The 25,492-nt window shown below is 40.8% G+C and overlaps 2 protein-coding genes across 7 annotated transcripts in view; one reads left to right on the top strand and one right to left on the bottom strand.

Annotated features, from left to right (window-relative positions):
• Positions 1-25,492, bottom strand: part of LOC112105868 (ras-specific guanine nucleotide-releasing factor RalGPS1) — a 294,309-nt gene that overhangs the window by 74,621 nt on the left and 194,196 nt on the right. For all 6 annotated transcript variants that reach the window (XM_026655681.1, XM_026655680.1, XM_029912319.1 and 3 more), the window contains 4 exons: positions 14,056-14,193; positions 13,493-13,583; positions 10,640-10,707; positions 1,231-1,366 (listed from right to left, as the gene is read on the bottom strand). In XM_026655681.1, the coding sequence (XP_026511466.1) occupies positions 1,231-1,366; positions 10,640-10,707; positions 13,493-13,583; positions 14,056-14,193 (433 nt within the window). The remainder of the gene's footprint in view (positions 1-1,230; positions 1,367-10,639; positions 10,708-13,492; positions 13,584-14,055; positions 14,194-25,492) is intronic.
• The window catches only part of LOC112105867 (angiopoietin-related protein 1), a 37,637-nt gene continuing 32,645 nt past the window's right edge, over positions 20,501-25,492 (top strand). Inside the window, exon 1 of the mRNA XM_024198858.3 lies at positions 20,501-20,864. The gene's annotated coding sequence lies outside the window, so the exon portion shown is untranslated. The remainder of the gene's footprint in view (positions 20,865-25,492) is intronic.

Genomic DNA, 25,492 nt, shown 5'->3' with positions numbered 1-25,492 from the left:
TAAATGAAGTTTATTAAACATTTTTAAAACCTTATTTACTTTACATACAAGAATAGTTTAGTTATATATTATAGACTTATAGAAAGAGATCTTCTAAAAACGTTAAAATGTATTACTGACACGCGAAACCTTAAATTAGAGTGAATAAATGAAGACTCGGCACACCACTTCTGAAAGGTTGCCGACCCCTGCTTTAGAGTTCTGTTAGGACAGAACAAATCTGAGAATGGCTTTACCACAACTTTTAAATTGACAGTCCCACTAAAGTGTGTTTGCCTGTTACAAAATTAAGGAGCACAAAAGTCCAAAACAAAAAGTTTTTTTCTCTCCATTCTTTTGGGATAGAGGGGACTTCATTGCATGTATAGGATGTTTTTCTTCTTTAAACAGCAATTGTAGAGGTTAAATTTCATGCAAGCAAGTTTACAGAAAGAAATAATTCAACATGTCTCATACAATTGGAGATAATTAGTTCATCTCAAAACAATAAAAACTGGATGCACTTAGTTATGGACTCAATTCCTTTCAGGTGTAATTTATGGAAGGCACAAGGGAAAGGAGAATATTAATTAGAAGGATAACTGATTAAAAAGGAACTAAACACCACTTGCTTAAAAAAATATTAAAAATCTACTACTTGAAGTACCATACTAAATGAGCAAACTTGTGAGACAGAATTATTTCAGCTTCACATAGAGAAAGGTGCTCTGGTTCTAAGCAATCATATTGTACTTGGCAGATTTGGAATCTCATGGGATCTGCTCTTGCAAATTCAAAAAATAAAGGAAACCCAAATTGCTGCAGGTAACAAGATGCAATCCATGCAAGCTCTTAAATCACATAAGTATCAGGACCTTTTTTATTTTTACTTAAAAAGCAATTTTATGTTAAGTGTGCAATGAGGAAATCCAGGTCAGGTACTCTAACTGAGGAAGATCTGGTTCATCGTTTCCTGAGTCAGACTCACTCACAGAAGGCGAGCTGTAAGGAACACAACTTTTCAGAGGCAAGCAGTAAGACATCATAATGCAAGTTAAAAAAAACTGATTAACGAATGGACAAACCCTGTTTCTTGCATAAATTCCTTCCAGAATATGAGCTGTGTTTTGTGGTCTTTATATAGAAAGATTGCTAATTAAATACTTCACTTTTTAAAGCAAAAGCTTTTGTTGTCAGAAGACAGTCCAATATGTAAATGCTCAAACTCGTAAAAGTAAATAAAATGCTGACTTGTATCCCAAGCTGTGACATTTCCTATGCCCATGTGGTATCAGGTTCCTAGGTGATGGGGGAGTTGGTGGGAGCAATGCTCCTTCAGCTGCAACATTTTTCCGTGCACTTTGTGGAGATGCTCCCACTTCAGAGCCTGTGAGCAAAGGAAAAATAGAAAATTCCAACTGAGCATGAGAAATACCAGTGTGACTATTTCAAATGCTATTTATCAGCCCTCCAAAAAAAACCCCAACACCACAAGGTTCATATCTTTCTAAAAATTGTATAAGATTCTTTCTGAGAAAATACTGCAGGATCTTGCTAAAGTACAAAATTAAAATTCAGTTTAAGAGGAGCTGATAATTACACCTCTACCCCGATATAACGCGACTCAGTATAACACGAATTCGGATATAACGCGGTAAAGCAACGCTCCGGCGGGGCGGGGCTGCGCTCTCCGGAGGATCAAAGCAAGTTCGATATTACACTGTTTCGCCTATAACACGGTAAGATTTTTTGGCTCCCGAGGACAGCGTTATATCGGGGTAGAGGTGTATTGTTAAAAAAGCAATAAGAATATAAACATTTGAGTCTTTTAAAAAGTCAAACCATTATACTATACATTCCCATTAGACAAGTAATGTGTCTTTTGGCATACTCTGATACAAAGGAAGCATCTAAAAGGAATAAGGAAAAGGTTTCTTTTGATCTTAACCTTTTCATCTTTATAACATAGTTTTACCATTAAGTAGTTATTCCTCCTAACATCATTGTGAAATAAAAGGGCTTTTTCTCCATGACACAGAGAGGGAAGCAACCATAAATTTTATTATTCTATGTCATTTTAAAATAATATTATTTATTCTTATTAAAATAATAAATCTGTTAAAAAACCTGGAGCATTACAAAGGCAAAGCAGAGCCAGGTCAAGTCTGTTGGGAATGGAGAAACTGGCTGTATAGGAATTGATGGGTATGTCTACACTGCAGTTAAAAACCTGCACCTGGTCCATGCCAGCTTCCTCGGGGTCACAGGGCTTGTGCTGCGGGGCTGTTTAATTGAGGTATAGACACTCAGGTCTGGGACCCTCCCACCTTGCAGGGTCCTACAGCCAGGATTGCAGCCCAAGCCTGAATGTCTACACAACTCGTTAGCTCAAGCCCTGCAGCTCAAGCCCTTAAACAACCCCTTAGCTCAAGCCCCGTGAGCCTGAGTCAACTGGTAGAAGCCAATTGCAGTGTAGACATACTGTATAGCACATTTACATATCTTTTGTTCTTTAGATAGGTGTCTTAAAGCCACAAATAAAACAGGAGAAGCAGATTCAACTTTAGCTTAATAGGTAGCCTTACTGGTTTTGGATGCAATGGTGCCCAATCTGATTTCTTGATAGATAAGATTCCTTACAAAATATTAACTTTGCTATTTCATTGCACAAAGATCAGGAAATTCAGATTCAAGATTCCAATCACCACCTTAATTCTGTTCCTTTGCTTGTATACACTAAAATAGTGTCTTTAAGGAAACTGTGGAAGATCATGTCAACTAAGGCTGAGATGGAAATAGGAGACAGACTGGTTGAAAATCTCTGGGTAAGGATAAAAGGGGTAAAAACAAGGGTGATGTCATGGTAGGGGGTCTACTACAGACCACCTAAGCAGGAAGAAGAGGTGGACGAGGCTTTTTTTAAGTAACTAACAAAATCATCCAAAGCTTAGGACTCTGTGGTGAAGGGGGACTTCAACTACCCAGACATCTGTTGGGAAAACAACATAGCAGGGCACAGATTATCCAACAAGTTCTTGGAATGTATTGGAGACAGTTTTTTTTTATTTCAGAAGGTGGAGAAATCTACTACAGGAGAGGCTGTTCTAGATTTGATTTTGACAAATAGGGAGGAACTTGTTGAGAATTTGGAAGTGGAAGGCAGCTTAGATGAATGTGATCATGAAATGGTAGAGTTCATGATTCTAAGGAATGGTAGGAGGGAAAACAGCACAATAAAGATAATGGATTTCAAGAAGGCAGATTTTAGCAAACTCGGGGAGTTGGTAGGTAAGATCCCATGGGAAGCAAGTCTAAGGGGAGAAACAGTTCAAGAGAGCGCCCAGTTTTTCAAAGAGATATTATATAGGGCACAAGAGCAAACTATCCCACTGCATAGGAAAGATAGGAAGCATGGCAAAAGACCACGCTGGCTTAACCGGGAGATTTTCAATGATCTGAAACTCAAAAAAGAGTCCTACAAAAAGCAGAAACTAGGTCAAATTACAAAGGATGAATATAAACAAATAACACAAGGCACAAAACGAGATTAAACTAGCTAGAGACATAAAGGGTAACAACAAAACATTTTACAAATACATTAGAAGCAAGAGGAAGACCAAGAACAGGATAGGCCCGTTAGTCAGTCAGTGGGGAAAAAGCAACAGAAAATGTAGAAATGGTGGAAGTGCTAGATAACGTTTTTGTTTCATTTTTCACCAAACAAGTTAGTAAAGATTGGACATCTAACATAGTGAATGCCAGTGAAAATGAGGTAGGATCAGAGGCTAAAATAGGGAACAAAAAAATTAAAAATTATTTCTATAAGTTAGATGTCTTCAAGTCACCAGGGCCTGATGAAATACATCCTAGAATACTCAAGGAGCTGACTGAGTAGATATCTGAGCCATTAGCGATTATCTTCTAAAAGTCACAGAAGATGGGAGAGATTCCAGAGGACTGGAAAAGGGCAAATATAGTGCCCATTTATAAAAAAGGGAAATAAGGACAACTCGGGGAATTACAGACCAGTCAGCTTAACTTCTATACCCAGAAAGATAATGGAGAAAATAAATTAAAAAATCAATTTGCAAACACCTAGAAGATAATAAGGTGATAAGTAACAGCTAGCATCGATTTGTCAAGAACAAATTGTGTCAAACCAACCTAATAGCTTTCTTTGACAGGGTAACAAGCCTTGTGGATGGGGGGAAGCGGTAGATGCAGTATATCTTGACTTCACTAAGCTTTTTGATACTATCTTCCATGACCTTCCCATAAACAAACTAGGGAAATACAACCTAGATGGAGATAGATTTCAGAGGGGTAGCCGTGTTAGTCTGTATCAGCAAAAACAACAAGGAGTCCTTGTGGCACCTTCGAGCACAGGTGGGCAAACTACAGCCCACGGGCCACATCCAGCCCGTGGGATCGTTCTTCCCAGCCCCTGAGCTCCTGGCCTGGGAGACTAGCCCCCTGTTGTTCCCCCTACCCCGCAGCCTCAGCTCACTGAGCCACTGGCGCAATGCTCTGGTCGGCGAGCTCCTGGGGCAGCGCAGCTGCAGAACCCGGCTTGACCCGGTGCTCTGTGCTGCGCGGTGCGTGGCTGGCTCCAGCCGGGCGGTGCGGCTGTCTGTCATGGTGCTCCAGGCAGCGCAGTAAAGGGGCCAGGGAGCGGGGGAGGGGGGCTGGATAGAGGGCAGGGGAGTTCAGGGGGTGGTCAGGGGCCGGGCGTGTGGATAGGGTTCAGGGCGGTCAGAGGGCAGGGAACAGGGGGGTTGAATGGGGGCAGAGGTTCCGGGGGCAGTCAGGGAGAAGGGTGGTTGGATGGGGCAGAGGTCCCGGGAGGGGGGCAGTCAGGAAGGGTTGGATGGGGCGACGGGAGGCAGTCAGGGGCAGGGATTCCAGTGGGGGTCAGGGAGCAGGGGGGGTGGATGGGGCAGGGGTTTTTGGGGAGCAGTCAGGAATGAGAGGAGGGGTTGGATGGGGCAGCTGGGGGCAGTCAGGAGTGGGGGTTCCGGGGGTGGTCAGGGGCCAGGGAGAAGGGGTGGTTGGATGGGGCAGGGGTCCCTGGGGGGCAGTCAGGAAGGAGAGGGGGTGTTGGATGGGGCGGTGGGAAGTTAGGGGCGGTCAGGGGACAGGGAGCAGGGGGATGGATGGGGCAGGAGTCCCAGGGGGCCGTCAGGGGGCAAGAAGTGTGTGGGGGGGGAGAATAGGGGGTGGGAGCCAGGCCACGCCTGCCTGTTTGGGGAGGCACAGCCTCCCCTAACCAGCCAGCCATACAATTCCTGAAACCCGATACGGCCCTCAGGCCAAAAAGTTTGCCCGCCCCTGCCTTAGAGACTAACAAATTTATTTGGGTATAAGCTTTCGTGGGCTATAACCCACTTCATCAGACGCATGGGGTGAAAAATACAGTAGGCAAGTATAAATATACAGCACATGAAAAAATGGAGTTGCCTTACCAAGTGGGGGATCTACTATAAGGTGGGTGCTTATCTGGTTGGAAAAACATTCCCAGAGAGTAGTTATCAGTGGTTCACAGTAAAGCTGGAAGGGAATATTGAGGGGGGTCCTGCAGGGATCAGTTCTGGGCCCAGTTCTGTTCAAGATCTTCATCAATGATTTAGATAATGCCATAGAAAGTACACTTATAAAGTTTGCGGACGATGCCAAGCTGGGAGGGTTGCAAGTGCTTTGGAGAATGGGATTAAAATTATAAATGGTCTGGACAAACTGGAGAAATGGTCGGAAGTAAATAAGATGAAATTCAGTAAGGACAAATGCAAATTACTCTACTTAGGAAGGAACAATCAGTTGCACACATACAAAATGGAAATGACTGCCTATGAAAGAGTACTGCAGAAAGGGATCTGGGGTCACAGTTAGGGCCCTGCCAAATTCACAGCTGTGAAAAATGTGTCACAGACCGTGAAATCTGGTCTTTTGTGTACTTTTACCCTATACTATACAGATTTCACAGGGAAGATCAGCATTTCTCAAACGGGGTCCTGACTCAAAAGAGGGTTGTGTGGGGGAGGGGTTCGCAAGGTTATTGTAGGGGTGTCATGGTATAGCACAGAAGTATGGGTGGCAGTCTTCAGAGCTTGGTGGCTGGAGAGCGTGGCTTGATTTCTAAAATCCTATGACTGTGAAATTGACCAACATGGACCGTGAATTTGGTAGGGCCCTAGTCATAGTGGATCACAAGCTAAATATGAGTCAACAACGTAACACTATTGAAAAGAAAAAAAAATTAATTCCAGGATGAATTAGCAGGGGTGTTCTAACAGGACATGAGAAGTAATTCTTTTGCACTGATATGGCCTCAACTGGAGCACTGTGTCCAGTTCTGGGCACCACATTTCAGGAAAGATCTGGACAAATTGGAAATAGTCCAGAGAAGAGCAACAAAAATGATTGAAGGTCTAGAAAACATGACCTATGAGGGAAGATTGAAAAAATTGGGTTTATTTAGTCTGGAGAAGAGAAGACTGGGGGGGGAGGGGGGCGGGAACATGATAACAGTTTTCAAGTATAAAAAAGATTGTTACAAGGAGGAGGGAGAAAAATTGTTTTCCTTAACCTCTGAGGACAGGACAAGCAGCAACGGGCTTAAATTGCAGCAAGGGCAGTTTAGGTTGGATATTAGGAAAAACTTCCTTACTCTCAGGGTAGTTAAGCATTGGAATAAATTGCCTAGGGAGGTTGTGGAAACTCTATAGTTGGAGATTTTTAAGAGCAGGTTAGAAAAACACCGGACAGGGATGGTCTAGATAATATTTAGTCCTGCCATGAGTGCAGGGGACTGGACTAGATGACCTCTCAAGGTCCCTTCTAGTCCTGCAACTCTATGATTACCCAAATACAATTTTTTTAATGTATCCTGTAACCTTAGAGACACATATGCTAGTAATTATCTTGGAGAACACATGGAGGATGCATGAGGTCCCAGAGAACTGAGAAGAGCAAACATAGTACCTATCTTTAAAATGGGGAACAAAGAGGACCCAGGGGACTATACACCAGCAGCTTAACTTTGATACCTGGAAAAATACTGGAACAAATTATTAAACAATCATTTTCTAAGCACCTATAGAATAACAGGATTGTACATAATAGCCAGCATGGATTTGTCAAGAACAAATCATACCACGCCAACCTGATTTCCTTCTTTGACAGGGTTATTGGCTTAGTGGATAGCGGGAAAGATGTAGACATGATATATCTTGATTTTAGTAAGGCTTCTGAGAAAGTTCCACATGACATTCTTATATGTAAATTAGGAAAATGTGGTGTAGATGAAATTACTACACGGTAGTTCCAAACCTGGTTGAAAGGCTGTATTCAGAGAGTAGTTATCAATGGTTTGCTGCCAAATAGGGAGGATGTATCTAGTGGGGTCTGGCAGGGGTCAGTCCTGGGTCCAGTACCATTCAATATTTTCATTAATTATTTAGATAATGGAGTGGAGAGTATCCTTCTAAAATTTTTGGATGACACCAGCTGGGAGGGGTGGCAAGAGCTTCAAAATGACTCACAAATTGGACAATATCATCAACATGATGATATTCAATAAAGTGCAATGTACTACACTCAGGAAGAAAAAAAACAAATGCACAACTACAAAATGGACAATAATTGGTTAGGCAGTAGTACTGCTGAAAAGGATTTGGGGGTTATGGTGGATCATAAACGGAATACGAGTCAACAATGTGATGCAGTGGGTAAAAAGGCTAATATTGTTTGGGCGTATATTAATAGGCGGTAACTGTCCTGCCTACTTGGCACTGGTGAGGACTCAGCTGGAGTACTATGTCCAGTTCTGAGCACCACATTTTAGGAAAGATATGGACTAACTGGAGAGTCCAGAGGAGAGCAACAAAAAATGATAAAAGGTTTAAAAAAAAAAAAAGGGCATATTTAGTCTTGAGAAAAGAAGACTGAGGGGAAACCTGATAAGACTTCAAATATGTTAAGGGTTGTTATAAAGACAGCGGTGATAAATTGTTTTCCATGTCCACTAAACATAGGACAAGATGTAATGGGTTTAATCTGGAGATTTAGGTTAGCTAGCAAGGGAGATGTAGGTTAGACAGCATGAAAATATTTCTAACTACAGTAGAACCTCAGAGTTTCGAACACATCAGTCAACCACACACCTCATTTGGAACTGGAAGTATGCAATCAGGCAGCAGAAATGATCAAAAAACAAAAAAAAAAAAAGGCAGCAAATGCAGTACAGTACTGTGTTAAATGTAAACGACAAAAAAAAAATCAAGGGAAAGCAGCATTTTTCTTTTGCATAGTAAAGTTTCAAAGCTGTATTAAGTCGTTCAGTTGAAAACTTTTGAAAGAACAACCATAACGTTTGTTCAGTTACGAACATTTCAGAATTACGAACAACCTCCATTCCCGAAGTGTTTGTAACTCTGAGGTTCTACTGTATAAGGATAGCTAAGCACTGGAACAGGCTACTAAGGGAGGTTGTGGAATAGCTGTCATTGGAGATCTTTAAAAACAGGTTTGATAAACACCTGTCAGAGACAGTATAGGTATACTTGGTCCTGCTTCAGTGCAGGAGGCTGGATTAGATGATTTCTCAAGGTCCCTTCTTGCCCTACATTTCTAAGATTCTATGTACCACAGCATTTTCTCTTACTGCATACCCTCAAGCTAAATTTTAATAATAATAATTTTCCTGTAAAAATGTGTAATGTTGAAAAAGTTTATTTCTAAACTAAATGTGCATTATTTCAGAGGGTAAATTGGCTCACAGGCCCTGACCTGTGGTTACACCAGTTCCTTACATAGGCTGAACCTTTTGCTAGTTAACCAGATGTCTTCTTTAATAGCATTTCTTTTATAATATATTAGGAGCAGTTATTTTAAAGAAATAATTGTACTTTCAGTCTAAGGCCTGGTCTACACTACGAGTTTAGGTCGAATTTAGCAGCATTAAATCGAATTAACCCTGCACCCGTCCACACAACGAAGCCATTTTTGTCGACATAAAGGGCTCTTAAAATCGATTTCTGTACTCCTCCCCGATGAGGGCAGTAGCGCTGAAATCAACATTGCCGGTTCGAATTAGGGTTAGTGTGGACGCAAGTTGATTGTATTGGCCTCCGGGAGCTATCCCACAGTGCACCACTGTGACCGCTCTGGACAGCAATCTGAACTCGGATAAATCTCCAAGGCCATGATGGACAGACTATAGGCTGAGCAAGTGCAGAATGGTGGTTCACTCTACTTCCCTGTAAGCCAACCGCCCTCCCCTGCCCCCTTTGATCTCTGCTTGCAGAGGCAATAAAGTCAGTGTTGTTTCAAATTCATGCACTCTTTATTACTTCATCACACAAATGGGGGGATAACTGCCAATGTAACCCGGGAGGGGTGGGGGAGGAGGGAAGCAACGGGTGGGGTTGTTGTACGGGCACCCCCTAGAATGGCATGCAGCTCACCATTTCTGCGGGATGTCTGGGGCTCTGACCCGGAGCGGCTGCTTGCATCTGTGGTTCTTTAGTAGGCTTGCCTGATATTCTAGGCAGCACTGAATCTCTATTAGACAAAACTTAAAGAAGAGAATGACCTGGGGGTCATTCCCATTTTTGTCTAGGCGCCCCCGACCGACCTCACAGAGGCCGGCCAGGAGCACCCATGACAGCAGCAGACGGTACAGTATGACTGGTAACCATCTTTGCTAACTTGCAAAGGCAAGGAGCTGCAGCTGCTGCTGTGTAGCACTGTAGCACCGCGTCTGTCAGCAGCATCCAGTAGACATACGGTGACAGTGAAAAAAGGCTGAACGGGCTCCATGCTTGCCGTGCTATGGTGTCTGCTCGGGCAATCCAGGGAAAAGGGTGGAAAATGATTGTCTGCCGTTGCTTTCATGGGGGGGTGGGAGAGGGGGTTGACTGACGACATTTACCCATAGCCACCCGTGACAGATTTTTGGCCCCATCAGGCATTGGGAGCTCAACCCAGAATTCCAGTGGGCAGCGGGGACTGCGGGAACTTTGGGATAGCTACCACAGTGCACCGCTCCGAAAGTCAACGCTTGCCACGGTTCTATGGACGCACACTGCCGAATTAATGTGCTTAGTGTGGATGCGTGCACTCGACTTTATACAATCTGTTCCCAAAAATCGACTTCTGTAAAATTGGAGTAATTTCGTCGTGTAGACATAGTAGATTTTCAACAGCACCCAAGTGAATTAGGAGCACAAGTCCCATTGAAAATATTTGAACTTGTGCTCCTAAGTCCCATAGACTCTTGAAAATCCCACCATAAAACATTTTTAAATGTACATCTTGTATGCTGCAGATCAAACAAGATATACACCTTTGACAGGTAATTGTTCCAAGAAAGAAAAGGTATTTAAGAGGGAAAACAGCAAATATGAAGTTATTTAGTGTGACATGGCAGACAATGAATATTTAAATTTAAAGTTAAATTTCATATTTAAACCAAGGAACTGACTCAGTTTCCTATGACAACAAGAGTCTACTTACAGAACAAATTTAGAATTTTTATGACAAATACGTTTTGTAAATCTTTTATCGCACTTCACTTTTAGGAAAATATTTTTTGTACTAGTAACTCAAAGGCAGTGGAGAATGGATTTCAAATTTTGATGTCTTCTGGTAAGTAAGCATTTACCTACTAAATCTTCTCTGGAAGCAGCAGAACGAGGGGTGCTGGTTCCTGGCTCTATCTTTAATGAAAGCCTGCATTAAAAAAGGAATAGAAGTTAAAGTGTTAATTTATCAGGAACCTGAAGTGTTTTAATGTAAAGCTTTGAAAGCTAAAATATTTGTTGGCTTATGCTGCAAGAAGTTTTGCTATCACAAGTGTAAGAGAGGCTATGCACATATGAGAAATTTCAGATATGCATATCACTCACTAGCAATTAAAAGGGGGCAACAACCAACCCACTTTTTTTTTTTTTTTTTTTTTTAACTTAACCTAAGTTTATATTTATTGTACTTGATGTTCTGCTTTCTACAGCAGTGATGAAAAGAAAAAGGCACGTGCAGGAGTCACAATAGGCAAAACCATTTGTTATCCTCTGTTTTAATTTGTTCTGTAACAGTGGCCTGTAACAGTGGCTCTCAAACTTTTTTACTGGTGACCCCTTTCACATAGCATGTCTCTGAGTGCGACCCCCCCCATATAAATTAAAAACATTTTTTTATATATTTAACACCATTTTAAATGCTGGAGGCAAAGCGGGGTTTGGGATGGAGGATGACAGCTTGCGATCCCCCATGTAATAACCTCACGACCCCCTGAGGGGTCGCGACCCCCAGTTTGAGAACCCCTGCCCTATAAATTTTAACCAATAAGAACATAAGAATGGCCACACTGGGTCAGATCAATGATCCGTCTAGCCCAGTACGCAGTCTTCCGACAGTGGGCAGTGCCAGATGCTTCAGAGGGAGTGAACAGAAGACGACAAATTTATCAAGTGATCCACCCCATCTTCCAGTTCCAGCTTCTAGTAGTCAGAGGGGTAGACACACTCAAAGCATGGAGTTGCATCCCTGACCATCTTGGCTAATAGCCATTGAGGGACCTATCTTCCATGAACTTATCTAATTCTTTTTTTGAATCAGATATACTTTTGGCCCTCACAACATCCCTTGGCAATGAGTTCCACGGGTCAACTGAGCGTTGTGGGAAGAAGTACTTCCACGAGTTTGTTTTAAACTGCTACCTATTAATTTCACTGGATGATCCTTGTTCATATGTTATGTGAAGGGGTAAACATCACCAGTGAAATGTGCTCTACTATTTTAAAAACAAATGAAATATCCTTCTGTAGATTTTTGATACAATATATAATCATATTGACTGGGTTAATAATTCAAGCTGTTTACTTTTCCATGATGTCTTCAATACTATTGGAAAGCTGCAAACTGCTTTTTGCTGAACATTTTGATGAATTGACCATTTTTAAATTAACAGGAAGTTAGGAAGAACTTTTTAGAAAATAAAAGTTTAAAGGTTTGTTAGCCACAGGAATAATTTATACAATATTGTTAACATTTTAAAATTACCAGTTCAATACAGCTTCATGAAAAAGGAAACTGTTTAAGTACTTTTTCTTCTGAGACTTAATTTTAAGTAACTATCTTAATTGTAGATAGTTACCTTTCTGACCCTTCACCTGTCAGAGAAAAGGGGTAGTTTTCCTTTGAAGAGAAAGAAAATGCTACAAGATTTAAGTATCAATTGGTTTTCTCAAAGTAGTAATGGCCATCTCCTTTCACCTTGAAGAGACTAAAGTTATTATCTCCACAATTTTCTCAGTATACAAAGGCATATGCACTGCTAAAATCATATTCCTTATTCAGTTAAACCACATGACTCCATTGACTTCGCCTAGTCGATAAAATGAAGATAGGAATCGCTACTTTGGACCAATTCACTATATCTTCTAGTCCAATATCTAATCTCCGACTGTGGTCAGCACCAGATGGTTCACAAGAAGGTGCAAGAATCTCTAATGAACAATTATAGAATAGCTTCCTTGGAATTCCATGGAATTTTCTTTCTAGCTATCACCAATGATTGGCTTATGCCCCGAAGCATGAGGATTTATATCCCTTATAATTTTTAATCTCTCCCATAAACCTATGGATGTTCTATAGTTACTTAGATACATGCAGTTCTTTTTGGAATTTTGCTAAGGTCTTGGAATCAATTATATCTTGTGGCAAATGAGTTACACAGGTTAATTAAGTGTTGTATAAAATGTAATTTCCTTTTATCAAATGTAAATGTATTTCTTTCCATTCTATCGGATACACCTTAGTACTTATATGAAAAAGTGTAAAGAGGAGTGCCTAGTTTACCTTCGCTATACCATTCATTACTTTGTATATCTTTATTACTTTATATCTCCTCTCCAAACAGTTCCATCTTTCCACTCTCTCCTCATATGCAAGTCTCTCCATGCCTGTTATTTTCATTGTCTACTTCTGTATCCCTTCTATTATGCTTAAAGGGTTTTCCAAATAAAAAAACATTCCACTCTGCATTTTTAATTCTTTCTATTGTTACAACACCTAAAATTACTGAAATAGAGTAATGAAAAAAAAAATCTCTACTCTGATCAGTTTGTTTACTTTCTGCCTTCAACAGCATTTTGCAGTTTTACAGCAGAGTAAAGATACTATACTGGATTTTTTCCAACTTTAATGTTTAATTTTCTTAAATATCTATCCCTCAAACAATAACATAAAATAAAATGTTTAAAGGAAAAATTTACGTCACGACTACTGTTGCTTATTTTCTAACTCCAATTTCTTCTCAGTCTCCTTATAGTAAAGAAAGAGACACTTATGGAAGTAAGAGAGTGGCAGCGTTGAGGTTGGATTCATTTACCTAAATGAAAGCAGGGTCTCTTGCCTGCTCATTATTGTATTCAAGGTTTCTGTTACATAAAACTCACTTTTTTAGAAGGAAAAATAAAAGGTTACCTAGTCAGTTGTAGAATTTTATACTTACTTGTAATTGTCATCTTCCACAAACTTTTGTAGCTCTTCTATGTATTGAACTGAGTTCAAGTATTTTTGGACATGAGGCAACAGAGGAATATCTAGAGAAGAGGCAATATATCAGTTATCACTATGTCATTCATCGTTAGACAAAGGGAGTTTCTTGAAAACATCTGCATACAAGCAGATATTTCTCTTGTTGTCTTTAGTTGGGGCCATAAAATACAATGATCCCTCACCACTGTTTTGCAGTTTTTTGTTCCCCCTCATCCATAACCATGCCTGGGCTGACCTCCCCTGCACCCAAGGAAGGCCAGATCTTCACAGCATGCATTTTGAAAATACAGAAGAGATAAATAGAGGATAAGTAAGTCTCATTCTATCTTTGCCTGCTGACAGGAGAGATAACCCAACAATTCCAGAATTTGGTTTTAATAAGGTTTATGGTTTTAGATGGGAATGGTACATTAATTGGTTAAGACTTATTAAATAACAGCTTGGTAGAAGATGAACATTTTTATTTTATTAGTTGCCCTCAGTAATACTGCAAAAGAAATAAATGAGCTAGATTACCATATTCACAGGACTGCTGAAAATCTGAGATTATTCTAAGTATGTTGTTCATTAAATTTGATCTCTGCTCGCTTTCCAGAATGCTCCCTGTAGATGGGTATGCGGAGTCAATATACGTCAAGTCAGAGAGATAAATACCTGAATGAATAAGATTAGAGTGAGTATTTCCTTTATTAAATGTTTCAGATTTAAAAGAAAAAGCAAGTACATTCAAATTCAATTAATTCTGCTCACACTTACTAATGTGTACAAGGATCCACTGTGACATTTAATCTTTGTCTTGCTCCAGGAGCAATGGAGAAAAAGCCCTGTGGCTGCAAGAGCTCTTTGCTGGTTTGTGCCTCAAGGAGGCACAAATAATATTGCTTGGAAATGCTGTGCCACCCCTTGGAGGATTCAGTAAGTACTCCCCTTCATCACTTGTCCAGTAGTTTTGCCTCACTCCTTTCTCAGCCCTATTTGCAGTGAACAGCTCCAGCAGCAGTACTAGCTCAGTGAAATCTTTGCGCTTTCCGAGTGTAAGGACTTGCATTCTCTCCCAGGGGTGACAGTAACTTAAAGGACTTACCGGTACGCCAGAGTCCTGAGTGGGGGCCTGGCCTCAAACGGAAGAGGCGTGGCCTTTAAATCAAGATTTAAAGGCCCCGGGGCTCCGGCTGGGAGCCCCAGGGCCTTTAAATAACCCCCCGAGCTTCCAGCTGCAGAGGCGGCTGGAAACCCCGGAGCTAAGGGGCGATTTAAAGGGCCCGGGGCTCCTGCCACTATGGGGAGACCTTTAAAGCACTGCTGGAGCCCTGCCACTACCCCTACCCTGGGGCTCTGGCAGCCGGGCTCAGGCGGCGCTTTAAAGGGCCCGGGGCTCCCCGCAGTGACAGGAGCCCCAGGCCCTTTAAAGCACTGTCCGAGCCCTGCTGCCTGAGCCCCTGTGTAGGCGGCAGGGCTCGGGCGGCACTTTAAAGGGCTGGGGCTCCCCGAAGCGGCAGGAGCCCCGGGGGTAGCAGCGGCAGGGCTCGGGCGGCGCCTTAAAGGGCTCCCCGCAGCGGCAGGAGCCCCGGGCCCTTTAAAGCACCACCCAAGTCCCGCCGCCTGAGCCCCAGGGTAGCGGCAGCAGGGCTCCGGCCGCTGCAGGGAGCCCCGGGCCCTTTAAAGCACCAGCCTGGGGAAGCTGGTTCGGTCCGGTACGCCATACCAGCTTACTTTCACCTCTGTTCTCTCCACAGGGGCCAGGCACAATGGAAGGTTGGAAGCTTTCCTTGTGTATTATACAGGGACCAGGCACAATCTGACCTTTAGTCTTTGACAGTGGAAGCATATTAACATTTCAGAATCTGCAAAGTAAGTATCAAACTATGTGCAACTATGCCAGGTCTCATTTCTAAGCTTCTGTCATCCCAACAATTAATCAACATTCACTTGACAAGCCTGTAGGGGTATTCAACACAGAAGGTTCAAAAACATGAACTTTGTTAAACATTTTCAATGTGATAAAATCTAATAAGGTGTAAGTTTTTATCAGGGGAGATTAACTAGGGTTACCATCCGTCCGGGTTTCCCCGGACATGTCCGGCTTTTTCAGTGTTAAATGGCCGTCCGGGGGGGAGATTTCTAATCAAGTAGAAATGTCCGGGATTTCCCCCTTCCCCTCATCCGGAGTGCGGCGCAGCTGATTGGACGCCTGGCCTGATTGAAAGCCGCTCGCAGCCACTAGGGCCTCTAGCAGCCAGAGTCCCTCCCCCTTCCCCGCTCCTTCCTCCCCCACAGAGCAGCGCGGTAGTGTTTGATTCCACGTGGAGCCCGCAGCTCTCCCTCTGCCGGGTGAGTGGGGGAGCAGAGGCTGCAGGGGCAGGGCAGGCGGGGGGAGCAGAGGCTGCAGGGGTGGGGGGGTGCAGAGGCTGCAGGGGTAGGGCAGGCAGGGGGCACAGAGGCTGCAGGGCGAGGAGGAGCAGGGCAGGCAGGGGCATAGAGGCTGCAGGGGCAGGGCAGGCAGGGGGCGCAGAGGCTACAGGGCGAGTGGGGAGCACGGGGCACAGAGGCTGCAGGGGCAGGGGGGTGCAGCGGCTGCAGGGGCAGGGCAGGCAGGCGGTGCAGAGGCTGCAGGGCAAGGAGGAGCAGAGGGCACAGAGGCTGCAGGGGTGGGGGGGTGCAGAGGCTGCAGGGGCAGGGCAGACAGGGGGCGCAGAGGCTGCAGGGCAGGCAGGGGCATAGAGGCTGCAGGGGCAGGGGGTGCAGGGGCAGGCAGGGGGCGCAGAGGCTGCAGGGCGAGTGGGGAGCAGGGGGCACAGAGGCTTCAGGGGCGGGGGGGTGCAGAGGCTGCAGGGTGCAGAGCAGGCAAGGGCATAGGGGCTGCAGGGCGAGTGGGGAGCAGGGAAGCACTTAGCAACCCCCAACCAAGATCAGAGCGGGAGGGAGGAGGGGGAATGCGGGGTGCTCAGAGGAGGGGGCAGAGTTGGGGCAGGGACTTTGGGGAAGGGGTTGGAATGGGGGCGGAGAAGGGTTGGGGTTGGGGTGGGGCTGGGGAAGGGGCGGAGTTGGGGCAGGGCCGGGGGCGGGACCGGGGCCCCATGGAGTGTCCTCTTTTTTAAAATGTTTGAATATGGTAACCCTAGATTAACTAACGATTGGAACACTTTTCCAAGTGTTGTGGTGATTCTTCATCACCAGCATTTATGAAACCAAGACTGGATGTTTTTCTAAAAGATATAATCTAGTTCAAACAGGAATTATTTGGAGGCAGTTCTATGCCTGTTATATACAGTTATCAGACTAGATGATTAGCTTCTGGCCTTAGAATCTATGAATATTTAATTCCCCCAACTCAGCTGTGTTGAAACAGACCAACAGAAAAATCTCCCTTTCTATGCCAGCAAAAAAAAAAAGAAAAACTTCTCAAATTGCAGCAACGGGAAAGCGTTTGCTAGACAAAGAGTATACACAAATTGAAATCTGATTAGGACACTTGGATTAACACCCTCTCCCCATAGGTGATGGAACTAGGGCTGATGGGAGGGAGGGGCGGGCTGCCACATCCCCGGGCTTGAAGTGGTTTCCATCATGTACAGGGTTTACAGTTTGCTTCAATGGCTCTCAGCACCCCCACTATACAAACTGTTCCAGGACCCCTGCCTCTCCCCCACACTTTGTAAAAGCTCTATAGGATCTTTAAGAGTGTTTAGTGTCTTAATTCCAAGTCTCATCTTTAAAGCTTCCATCTTCTTCCTTCACCACTGGCAACTTCATTATTCTCTGTCCCAAAGGCTCAAAACTTTGAAGTTAAAGCAAGCAGGATTTAACAGCAGCATTAACGTGTGCAAAGAAGGAGGGGGGAAAAGCAGTAAAAGAAGACATCAAAGTCCATGTATTCCTCTCCATTTCCACTTTCAAAGCCTTGTCCCAGCCCTGACCATTTATTGCTGCAACAAATGCAACACTATTCCCTCTCACCAACATGAAACTTGCATCACATTTCCTTTAATCCCCTTGCATGTTGGAAGAGGGGCCCTCACTATCTACAAATAAGGTGGGTGAAGAATGGACTGTAAGGAGTGGAAAAAAGGCTACTGAATTTCATCTCCATCACAAGGCTGGCTGAGTTATCAATGCAAAGTGTCATGCTTTGCGTGGGGATGGGTGAATTTCATTCTAAATATATACATGCCCCAATATAGCCACACAATTTTTAAATTCATTTCACTAATAGCTTATTTGTTACACAAGAATTCAAAAGTGCTGAAAAGGTAGAACCTTGAGTTTTTCCTCTATCAGGGATAGATGTAATATCAAACATCTGTCTAGGGTAAGGGCATGCTGATTATGCATGGGTTTTATCCCCTTGACATTTTGCCATTATTTTTTATTCATGATTTAACAGCAGGTTGCTATGTATCATAACTATCCCTAATGCCTTTTTCCACTAAAAACCAGTAAGCAAAACTGTGCACAACTATGGGAAAAATGAAAGTCTTTATTTCTGATAAGTTTGAAGACATTTCTCTCCAATTCCCTCATTTTGGATTCTGCCGTAGAAAATGCTTTTGTTTCAACTGCTCTTCTACCACACTGGTTGCATAGATCTCTTCTCTTGGGGCTGGTCCACACTAACCCCCCACTTCGAACTAAGATACGCAACTTCAGCTACGTGAATAACGTAGCTGAAGTCGAAGTATCTTAGTTCGAACTTACCGCGGGTCCACACGCGGCAGGCAGGCTCCCCCGTCGACTCTGCGTACTCCTGCTCCGCGAGAGGAGTACCGGCATCGACGGTGAGCACTTCCGGGATCGATCCGGGATCGATTTATCGCATCTAGACAAGACGCGATAAATCGATCCCAGAAGATCGACTGCTTACCGCCGGACCCGGAGGGAAGTATAGACGTACCCTTGGTTTGAACTTTATGTCTTCTATTTACCACTTCTACATCTACTGCTGTTTCAGCATCTGGTAAGAGCTTCTCATGGTCTGCACATTTCACTGTAGGGATGCACACACATACTTACACCCCTCCCCCCCAGGAGATATCCATATCATAAGAAAATGTGACTGCTTTGCCTACATTCTGCTCGCTAATCCGTCTTTACCGTGACTATGCTAACACTGTAAACTTCTGAGCAGCTTGATGCTGCTACCACTTAAAAACAACCTGTTACAGAAATGATTTCCTTTCATCCCCCAAGATACAGTCTGAAGTGCAGGACAGGCAATCTTCAGTCCTGTAACTGTTAAAAGGCCCAATATAACATGACCCTGCAGGGTGAGAAAAAACTTCATAGATTACCCTTGGAATGGGGCAAATCTCAGTTTTCTAATGAGACAAAGCACTTGCTTCTAGCCCTGGAAGGTCTCAATATATCCAACCTTAAATTCAATACTTTGTACAAAAAACCCTGCTATTTTAGGTAATACTTATGGGACTTCTAAAATTAGTTATATTTTTCTTTTTTCTGAGACCTGTATAATTAGGGTAAGAGTAACCCAAAAATGTTTGGCTTTGCAGGTGGAAGAACATTAAAAAAAGCACTTCGTTGGAGCAGTGATTGTGTTTGTACAGCCCCTAACACAGTGGAGCTCTCAGTCCTGAGTGGGGCCTCTGGGCATTGCTCCAATATTAATATACAAACACAGTCTGCATGCACACAGAAGCAAGTTAAAAGCCTTCTGGTTGAAAGGTGACAAAAAAGTTCATAGAAAGTTATTAAATAGAATCTGATATAGAGCTTAATTTTATTTTCATCTAATTTTTAATTCAGGATTTTTTTATTCTGCTAATCTTAGAATATTAATTTATTTAAATTATAAATTAATAACGGTCAAATTATTATTTAATATTTATATTGTGGTGGTACCTAAAGGTTTTAACCATGTTGGGTCCCATTGTACTAGGCAGTGTCCAGAGTTAGTTGTTAAAAGTCCCTGATCTGAACAGTGTACTATCTAAAATAGAAAGAAGGGTGAATAATGTTTACTGGTTCAAACAACAGAGATTCATAAGGAACAAAAGTGTAGTATTGGTTATAAGTTTATGGATTAGTGAACAGATTATTTCTGGAAGGAGATATCTAAACAATTATTTCTTCCTTAAAGTTAAGTGACAGCCTTTTTATCTTTAGCACAATTAAGAGTACCTTTCTAGAGAACTCCTCCGCAAAATACAAGATCCTTGGACCTATTTATCAAATCTAAAACAATTTTAAGAGGAAAAAAAAAACAAATAAACCATAAAATTTAATTAGTCATTTCTGAAGAAATTGACAACTACACTAAACAAAACCCCACACTGAATCGACTCCTGTACACAAACTCTCAAGTGACAGAATTAAAAGCTGACAACGGTATCCTTCGTTTCTTAAAAGTACGTAATACATGTGGCTTCTGCTTCTTTTAATACTAATCAGATGGCATCAAATATTCTAATACCTAACCCAACACCAAACATAGCTTTAACATTTTCCACATGTATCAGATTCTTTGAGAGTGTAACAACAGCTAAAACTGTTTCTTATTAAGTGAACTTCAAGAATTGAATGTGACATTCTGTTCAACATTCTTCTAGACTATAAATGGTTCATTTTTCCTGTTGTACCCAGTCAGTCTGCCTCTTTTATTCCTGGGAACACAAGTTGAGTTCATCAGTCTGAAAGAATCTTTCTTCTAAATGAAGCCCAGTACTGTAAAAACTTGAAAGGCATCTTTAGGCTGTGAAATAAAATGTTAGTTTTGTAATTGCCTGCTGAACTCTTGCACAGACTGTTTCCATATAGTGCCCTCCCCCCTCTAACCAGCAAACAATCTTTCCTTGTCCATAGCTCTTCAGCCTCCCCCTGCCCTTTCATAAAGGCTATGATAGGAAACCCTAAGGAGTTTTGTTTGCTCTTCAGTGAGTTCATAGTGACATCAGAGGTGGGCTGAACGGCTAAGTCTAGTGCGTGTTTGTTTAAGAAAAGGAAAACTGTCCAAGCGTACTGTATATGGAATCTGGGTCAGCTGTAGCTGGTTAGTGCATTTCTGCATGTGACAGTAAGACACAGCAGCTTCAAACACACTACTATCCCTTTTTCTGGAATAGAGTACACTGGAACTTCAGTTATGGTTCGTAGAGAGATTTAGTTAGATTGATTTTTTTATTCTATTAAATCTGCAGGAAGACGATCAATTCTTTAATACAGTTTGGATCTAACAGGGCAAGAAAAAAAAGTTTTCACTAGAACTACAGATTAACAAACAATAACACTGGTAACACAAAGGAAAAAACAAGTTGACTTCTGGATTTTCAATCTACTGTAGAAGCAAAAAGCAGCAGCAAAATTTGTTTTTGGTAAGTTTTCTATTTAAGCTTAATTGCAAATCCATAGGTAAATTATTTGCAAGCAAGTCTGCATGTGGATGTTGTATATATATGCACAATTCTGCATGAGATTGATACATTTATGTATATAATACTATCCTAAGAGTTATTTGACAACTCTCAAACATTAAACTAATTTCTGTAGCATCTGATAATCATTAAAAAGCTCTACGACACTGGAACAGTTTAACATAGGGGAAAATCATGACAGCATGAACCAATTCATTTGTTTGAGTTGTTTTGAAGTACTTTCTAGTCCAATTTTTATTCTACTGCATCTGTAAATTTTATTTTAAGTTAGCTTAATGACTTAGTGCACATATATGGTTCTAGAAAATCAGCAGATAGCATAAAGAAAATTATTTAGTATATGTAGTTAGTGTATCTTGAACATAATGGGAAACACCCTGGCCCCGTCAAAGTTAATGGCAAAGTTCCCACTGACTTCAATAGAGCCAGGATTTCACCCAACTTCACAGAGTGTACTGGTAGCTAGCACTACTAGAGCTAGAAAATGGATATCCAAGTAAAACCACTTTAGAAGAAAACAGGCCAGCACAGTCAACAATTCAAACAGCTACTAATACGCATCAATCCAACTAATATGTTTTATTAGGGGAATTTCTATCCAAGACTACTATTTGCATTTTCTCTATTAACAAACAATTATTCCAGTTGTACAAACAAACAAGAATGATATTAGTCATATATCAGTTCAAAACAACATTAATACCTGTAACTTGACAGACAATCAAGCTGTTTAAATCCAAATTCTTGTAGCCAAATACTCATCTTTTCCTTTCCTTTAAAAGCTTTAACTATGTGTAATAAAGGATAGCTGTGTGTACATTTGGCTACTGGTGTGTTCCCAATGCATCCACAAAACTACAGGACTAAAATTTAAGAGAATGAAAGTTAATTATTGAACGACTGGTTAAAGTGCAAAGCCCCTGAAGTGTTTCATAAATAATATTGTGAATCCTAGTTTACAACTGTATTTATGCTAAATGGAGAAACACTTAAGGTTTTTATATTTGAAAAATCAAAATGGTTAAACTTGAAATCTAGTTATTAGGACTGAAGAAAAAAGCAGAATTAAAAAATATCAACAGTTTAAACAAAGTTTACACTTTTCATCTCCCCCAATGCATTTTTCAAGATGGATAAATACAAAAACATTAAACCATCTAGAACAACGGAAAAGATATAAAGTAACTATTTGTATTTACCAATCCTCAGGAATCACCTGCAGATTAAGAGACCCCAGAAAAAAAGCTAAAGGGAAATGTAGGTGTGGCAAAAAAAGTTTTTAGGGAAAAATAACTATGGCATAAAACAAAAGTCTTAGACATTCTTGACAACCTGTTCAAATTCTTTAAAAGGTAAATGACTACTTTTTCTAACCCTCCTCTGGCTCCCATTACAATATGCTATGGGGTGTAACCAAGAAAGCGGAATGTCATTGGAAAATCTACATTGTGTGTTTTTGAAAGTAGTCTTTACTACTGACACATTTAGTTACTTAAGGTCTTTGCTACACACATTTTAGAACAGTTCCTAAAATCTCTCAACAGCTGAGTCAATAATTCTGGAGCTATATGTTTTTGGACCCTAAGCGCTAGTTTTTTGCTCTGTAGGATTTATTTTAAATAATCAGTGGAATATCAATATTTATAGTCAGAATATTTTGGACCTTATGGAACGTGTAGCTTCTGCCAAAAGTTACATAACTGTTACCAAGTTTATTCTGACAGCAATAACTGGTTTTAATTGGCTGTTCCTCAGATGTGCTGCTATTAATCTGGTCTGTGAGAGGTATATACTGATTAATGAACCAAAATTTCTCAGAGCTTACCTACTGCCAAGTGCAAAATGTTTTCAATATCAGTTCTGCAGAGAATTTCTAAACATGCGCAATGCTCACCAGTCTAATATTTCTGCTTGTTAAAAAGTTACATGTAGGTAATGTAGTTGCAAACAAAAGCCAAAACTTCTGGCTACCAGGAACACAGTGACTTTTGAATCTGAATAGCTTAAAAAAACAAACAAAAAAAAAACACCTGAGGATTTCATTGATGTTTTTGCTAAATTTTCATAATATATGGCATGATAATCTTTAAAATCCTCTTCTGCTGAGAGATTTTCTTTCAATTTTTAATTTTAAAAACAATTGTCAAGTTTCCCTGCTGAAAAAAAATTATTTATTTTAAAAAACACCTGAAGATTTTAGCCTATGTTGAAAATAGCCTTCTGTTTGTCCTAAGGAGTATTTTGAGTAGAAATGCTAAACATAATTCTGTTGTACCACTATAGTGATCTGACACACAAAATACAAGATTGTATTATTACCGGATTCTAGTGAACAGAGATTTAAGTAATCTAGTTATATAGCCCAAAGTAGAGGCACTCGCTGAACAACTGCTTGTCTACATGGTGAAATTTACCAGTAGAACTATATGAATATAATTATACCAGTATAACTGTGCGTGTAGACACAGTTATTCCAGGATAAGAGTGGGTTTTTTTTGTTTAGTTTATGTCATTTTGAAAGCAACATAAAATAAGCCCTCTCCCCCAAAGCCACTCTTATTCTGGAATAAGTATGTCCACATGGAGAATTATACCAGGATGGTTCTGTGGGTAAATTTCCCCACATAGACATTCCCTAAGGGATTTTTCACTTCTTTTAACAAGGACAAAGCTGTTCAGATGTGTATAACAATAAGATGAAAAACTCATAATGTGGAAAAATAATTTGCTTTGTTATAAAGCTGTGCTTCTTTTTCTTCTACTATGCATGTTCTTAAAGTATGTGCATGTGTGCACCTAAGACTAACTTCCTCTTATTATTTAGAATTTGTCTACTATTTATGACTGCATCTTGTTTTAAATGTGAACTCTGGAGAAAGTAAAGAAATGCACTGATAATATGTTCTCCAATCAAACAAAGGCCAAAAGCCTGTCCTCAGATATGCATGTTAAATTTCCATCAGTTTCAATAGCAGTAGCCTATGCATATCTGAGGGCAGAATCTGGTCCTAAAAAGTGGAATGAATTAGAAAAAATCAATCATCCCTACTAAGGAAATAAAATCTTTTAGATCTTCAAATTCTATCCTGAGACACAAAATACAAGATGTAATTAAAATATACAAAGTAATTAGAGGGGATAGAAAAACAGGACTAATTTCATGCGATTGAAAGACCACTGTAAACCTTAAATCAACAAAACTTGGAAAATATGTAATCTGTTAGACAGATCACATTTAGCAAAATGACAAACCAATGTACATTACAGTTTCTTCCATGGTTTCAAAATTCTAGTATGCTCAGTATGAAAACCACATCAGCTCAAATCAGAACAAATAAAATAGCTTTCTTTGTATACAATTCAAATATACCAATTAGAAAATTATACTCTCCACACCTACCCCCTTCTGAATACCTCTGCCAGCACTGACGTATTTAAAAGACATACAGTATTTGTTTGGGTAACATGTCATAACCAGGGAGAAACCAATGCTACACTGCAAATGAAAAATTAGGTTGGGTTTGGATTTTTTTTTTAAGTTGGTAATAAAGAACATTATTCCTAATTAAATAGCAGCTTTGTAATAAATAAACCAGAAGAGGAATTTTGAAACAAAAATAATTAAAGGTGAATTGAAATGCTTTGTTCTGTATTTCCTTTTAAAATTGAGCCTGAAAAATGTAATGGTACTCTAACTCAAGCTCTATTCACAGTACCTGAATTTTTCTGTTAAAATGTTCAACAATATAACATACAGTGCAACAGCTCTGTGTGGCTCGAAAGTTTGTCTCTCTCACCAACACAAGATGGTCCAATAAAAGATATTATCTCACCCACAATATAATAGCTAATATTGAGACAAGTAACATTTTATTTGCTGGTCTGCAGACTCAGTAAGACACTACCGCACTAGTTTACATTCAGTATATTTTCTTCACAGTCGTAAGGGTTCAGAATTAAAAAAAAAAAATCAAAGTAAATATGCTACAGAATCTGATAGGAACACCAGAAAAGTGCCAGGAGAGTATACCATTGACTTCCAGCACTACCTGGCCCCTTGTTTGAGATCTTTAATCTCTAGCAGGATACATGGGCACAGTGAAACATTACAAATAAATGCATTTTAAATCAGCAGTGTTGCAAACTCTTCCTCTTCACTTACTTGTCAAGACCTGAGTTCAAGCCCTTGGAGTTCTATATTTCCCCTTAAAGTTGCAGGCATTTCTAGACCTGGATATGAAATACAGATCCTTGATCTGCTTAAAAAGTCTATTTTTTTCCTATAACAGTTAATGACACCACAAATTCTTCAATCTATGATTGACTACTAAAAAAACCCTTTCATTTTATATCTTATTTTTAAAATGAATTTGTCATTTTTAGGTCATATATTTTATCATCAATTTTGGATTTTTAAAGTTTTTAAAATACAAGTGTTTGAAAACATTTCAGTTTATCTTTAAATAAAACCATCTGATCTGTTTATTCAAGCAAGAGATGAAGGCTACTTAAGAACATAATGTAAGAATGCCCATACTGCAACAGACCAATGGTCCATCTAAGCCCAG

The sequence above is a fragment of the Terrapene carolina genome, unplaced genomic scaffold, assembly GCF_002925995.2.
Source record: "Terrapene carolina triunguis isolate 2854851 unplaced genomic scaffold, T_m_triunguis-2.0 Scaffold210, whole genome shotgun sequence".
Lineage (NCBI taxonomy): Eukaryota > Metazoa > Chordata > Testudines > Emydidae > Terrapene > Terrapene triunguis.
This window is presented reverse-complemented; position numbering and strand designations above follow the sequence as displayed.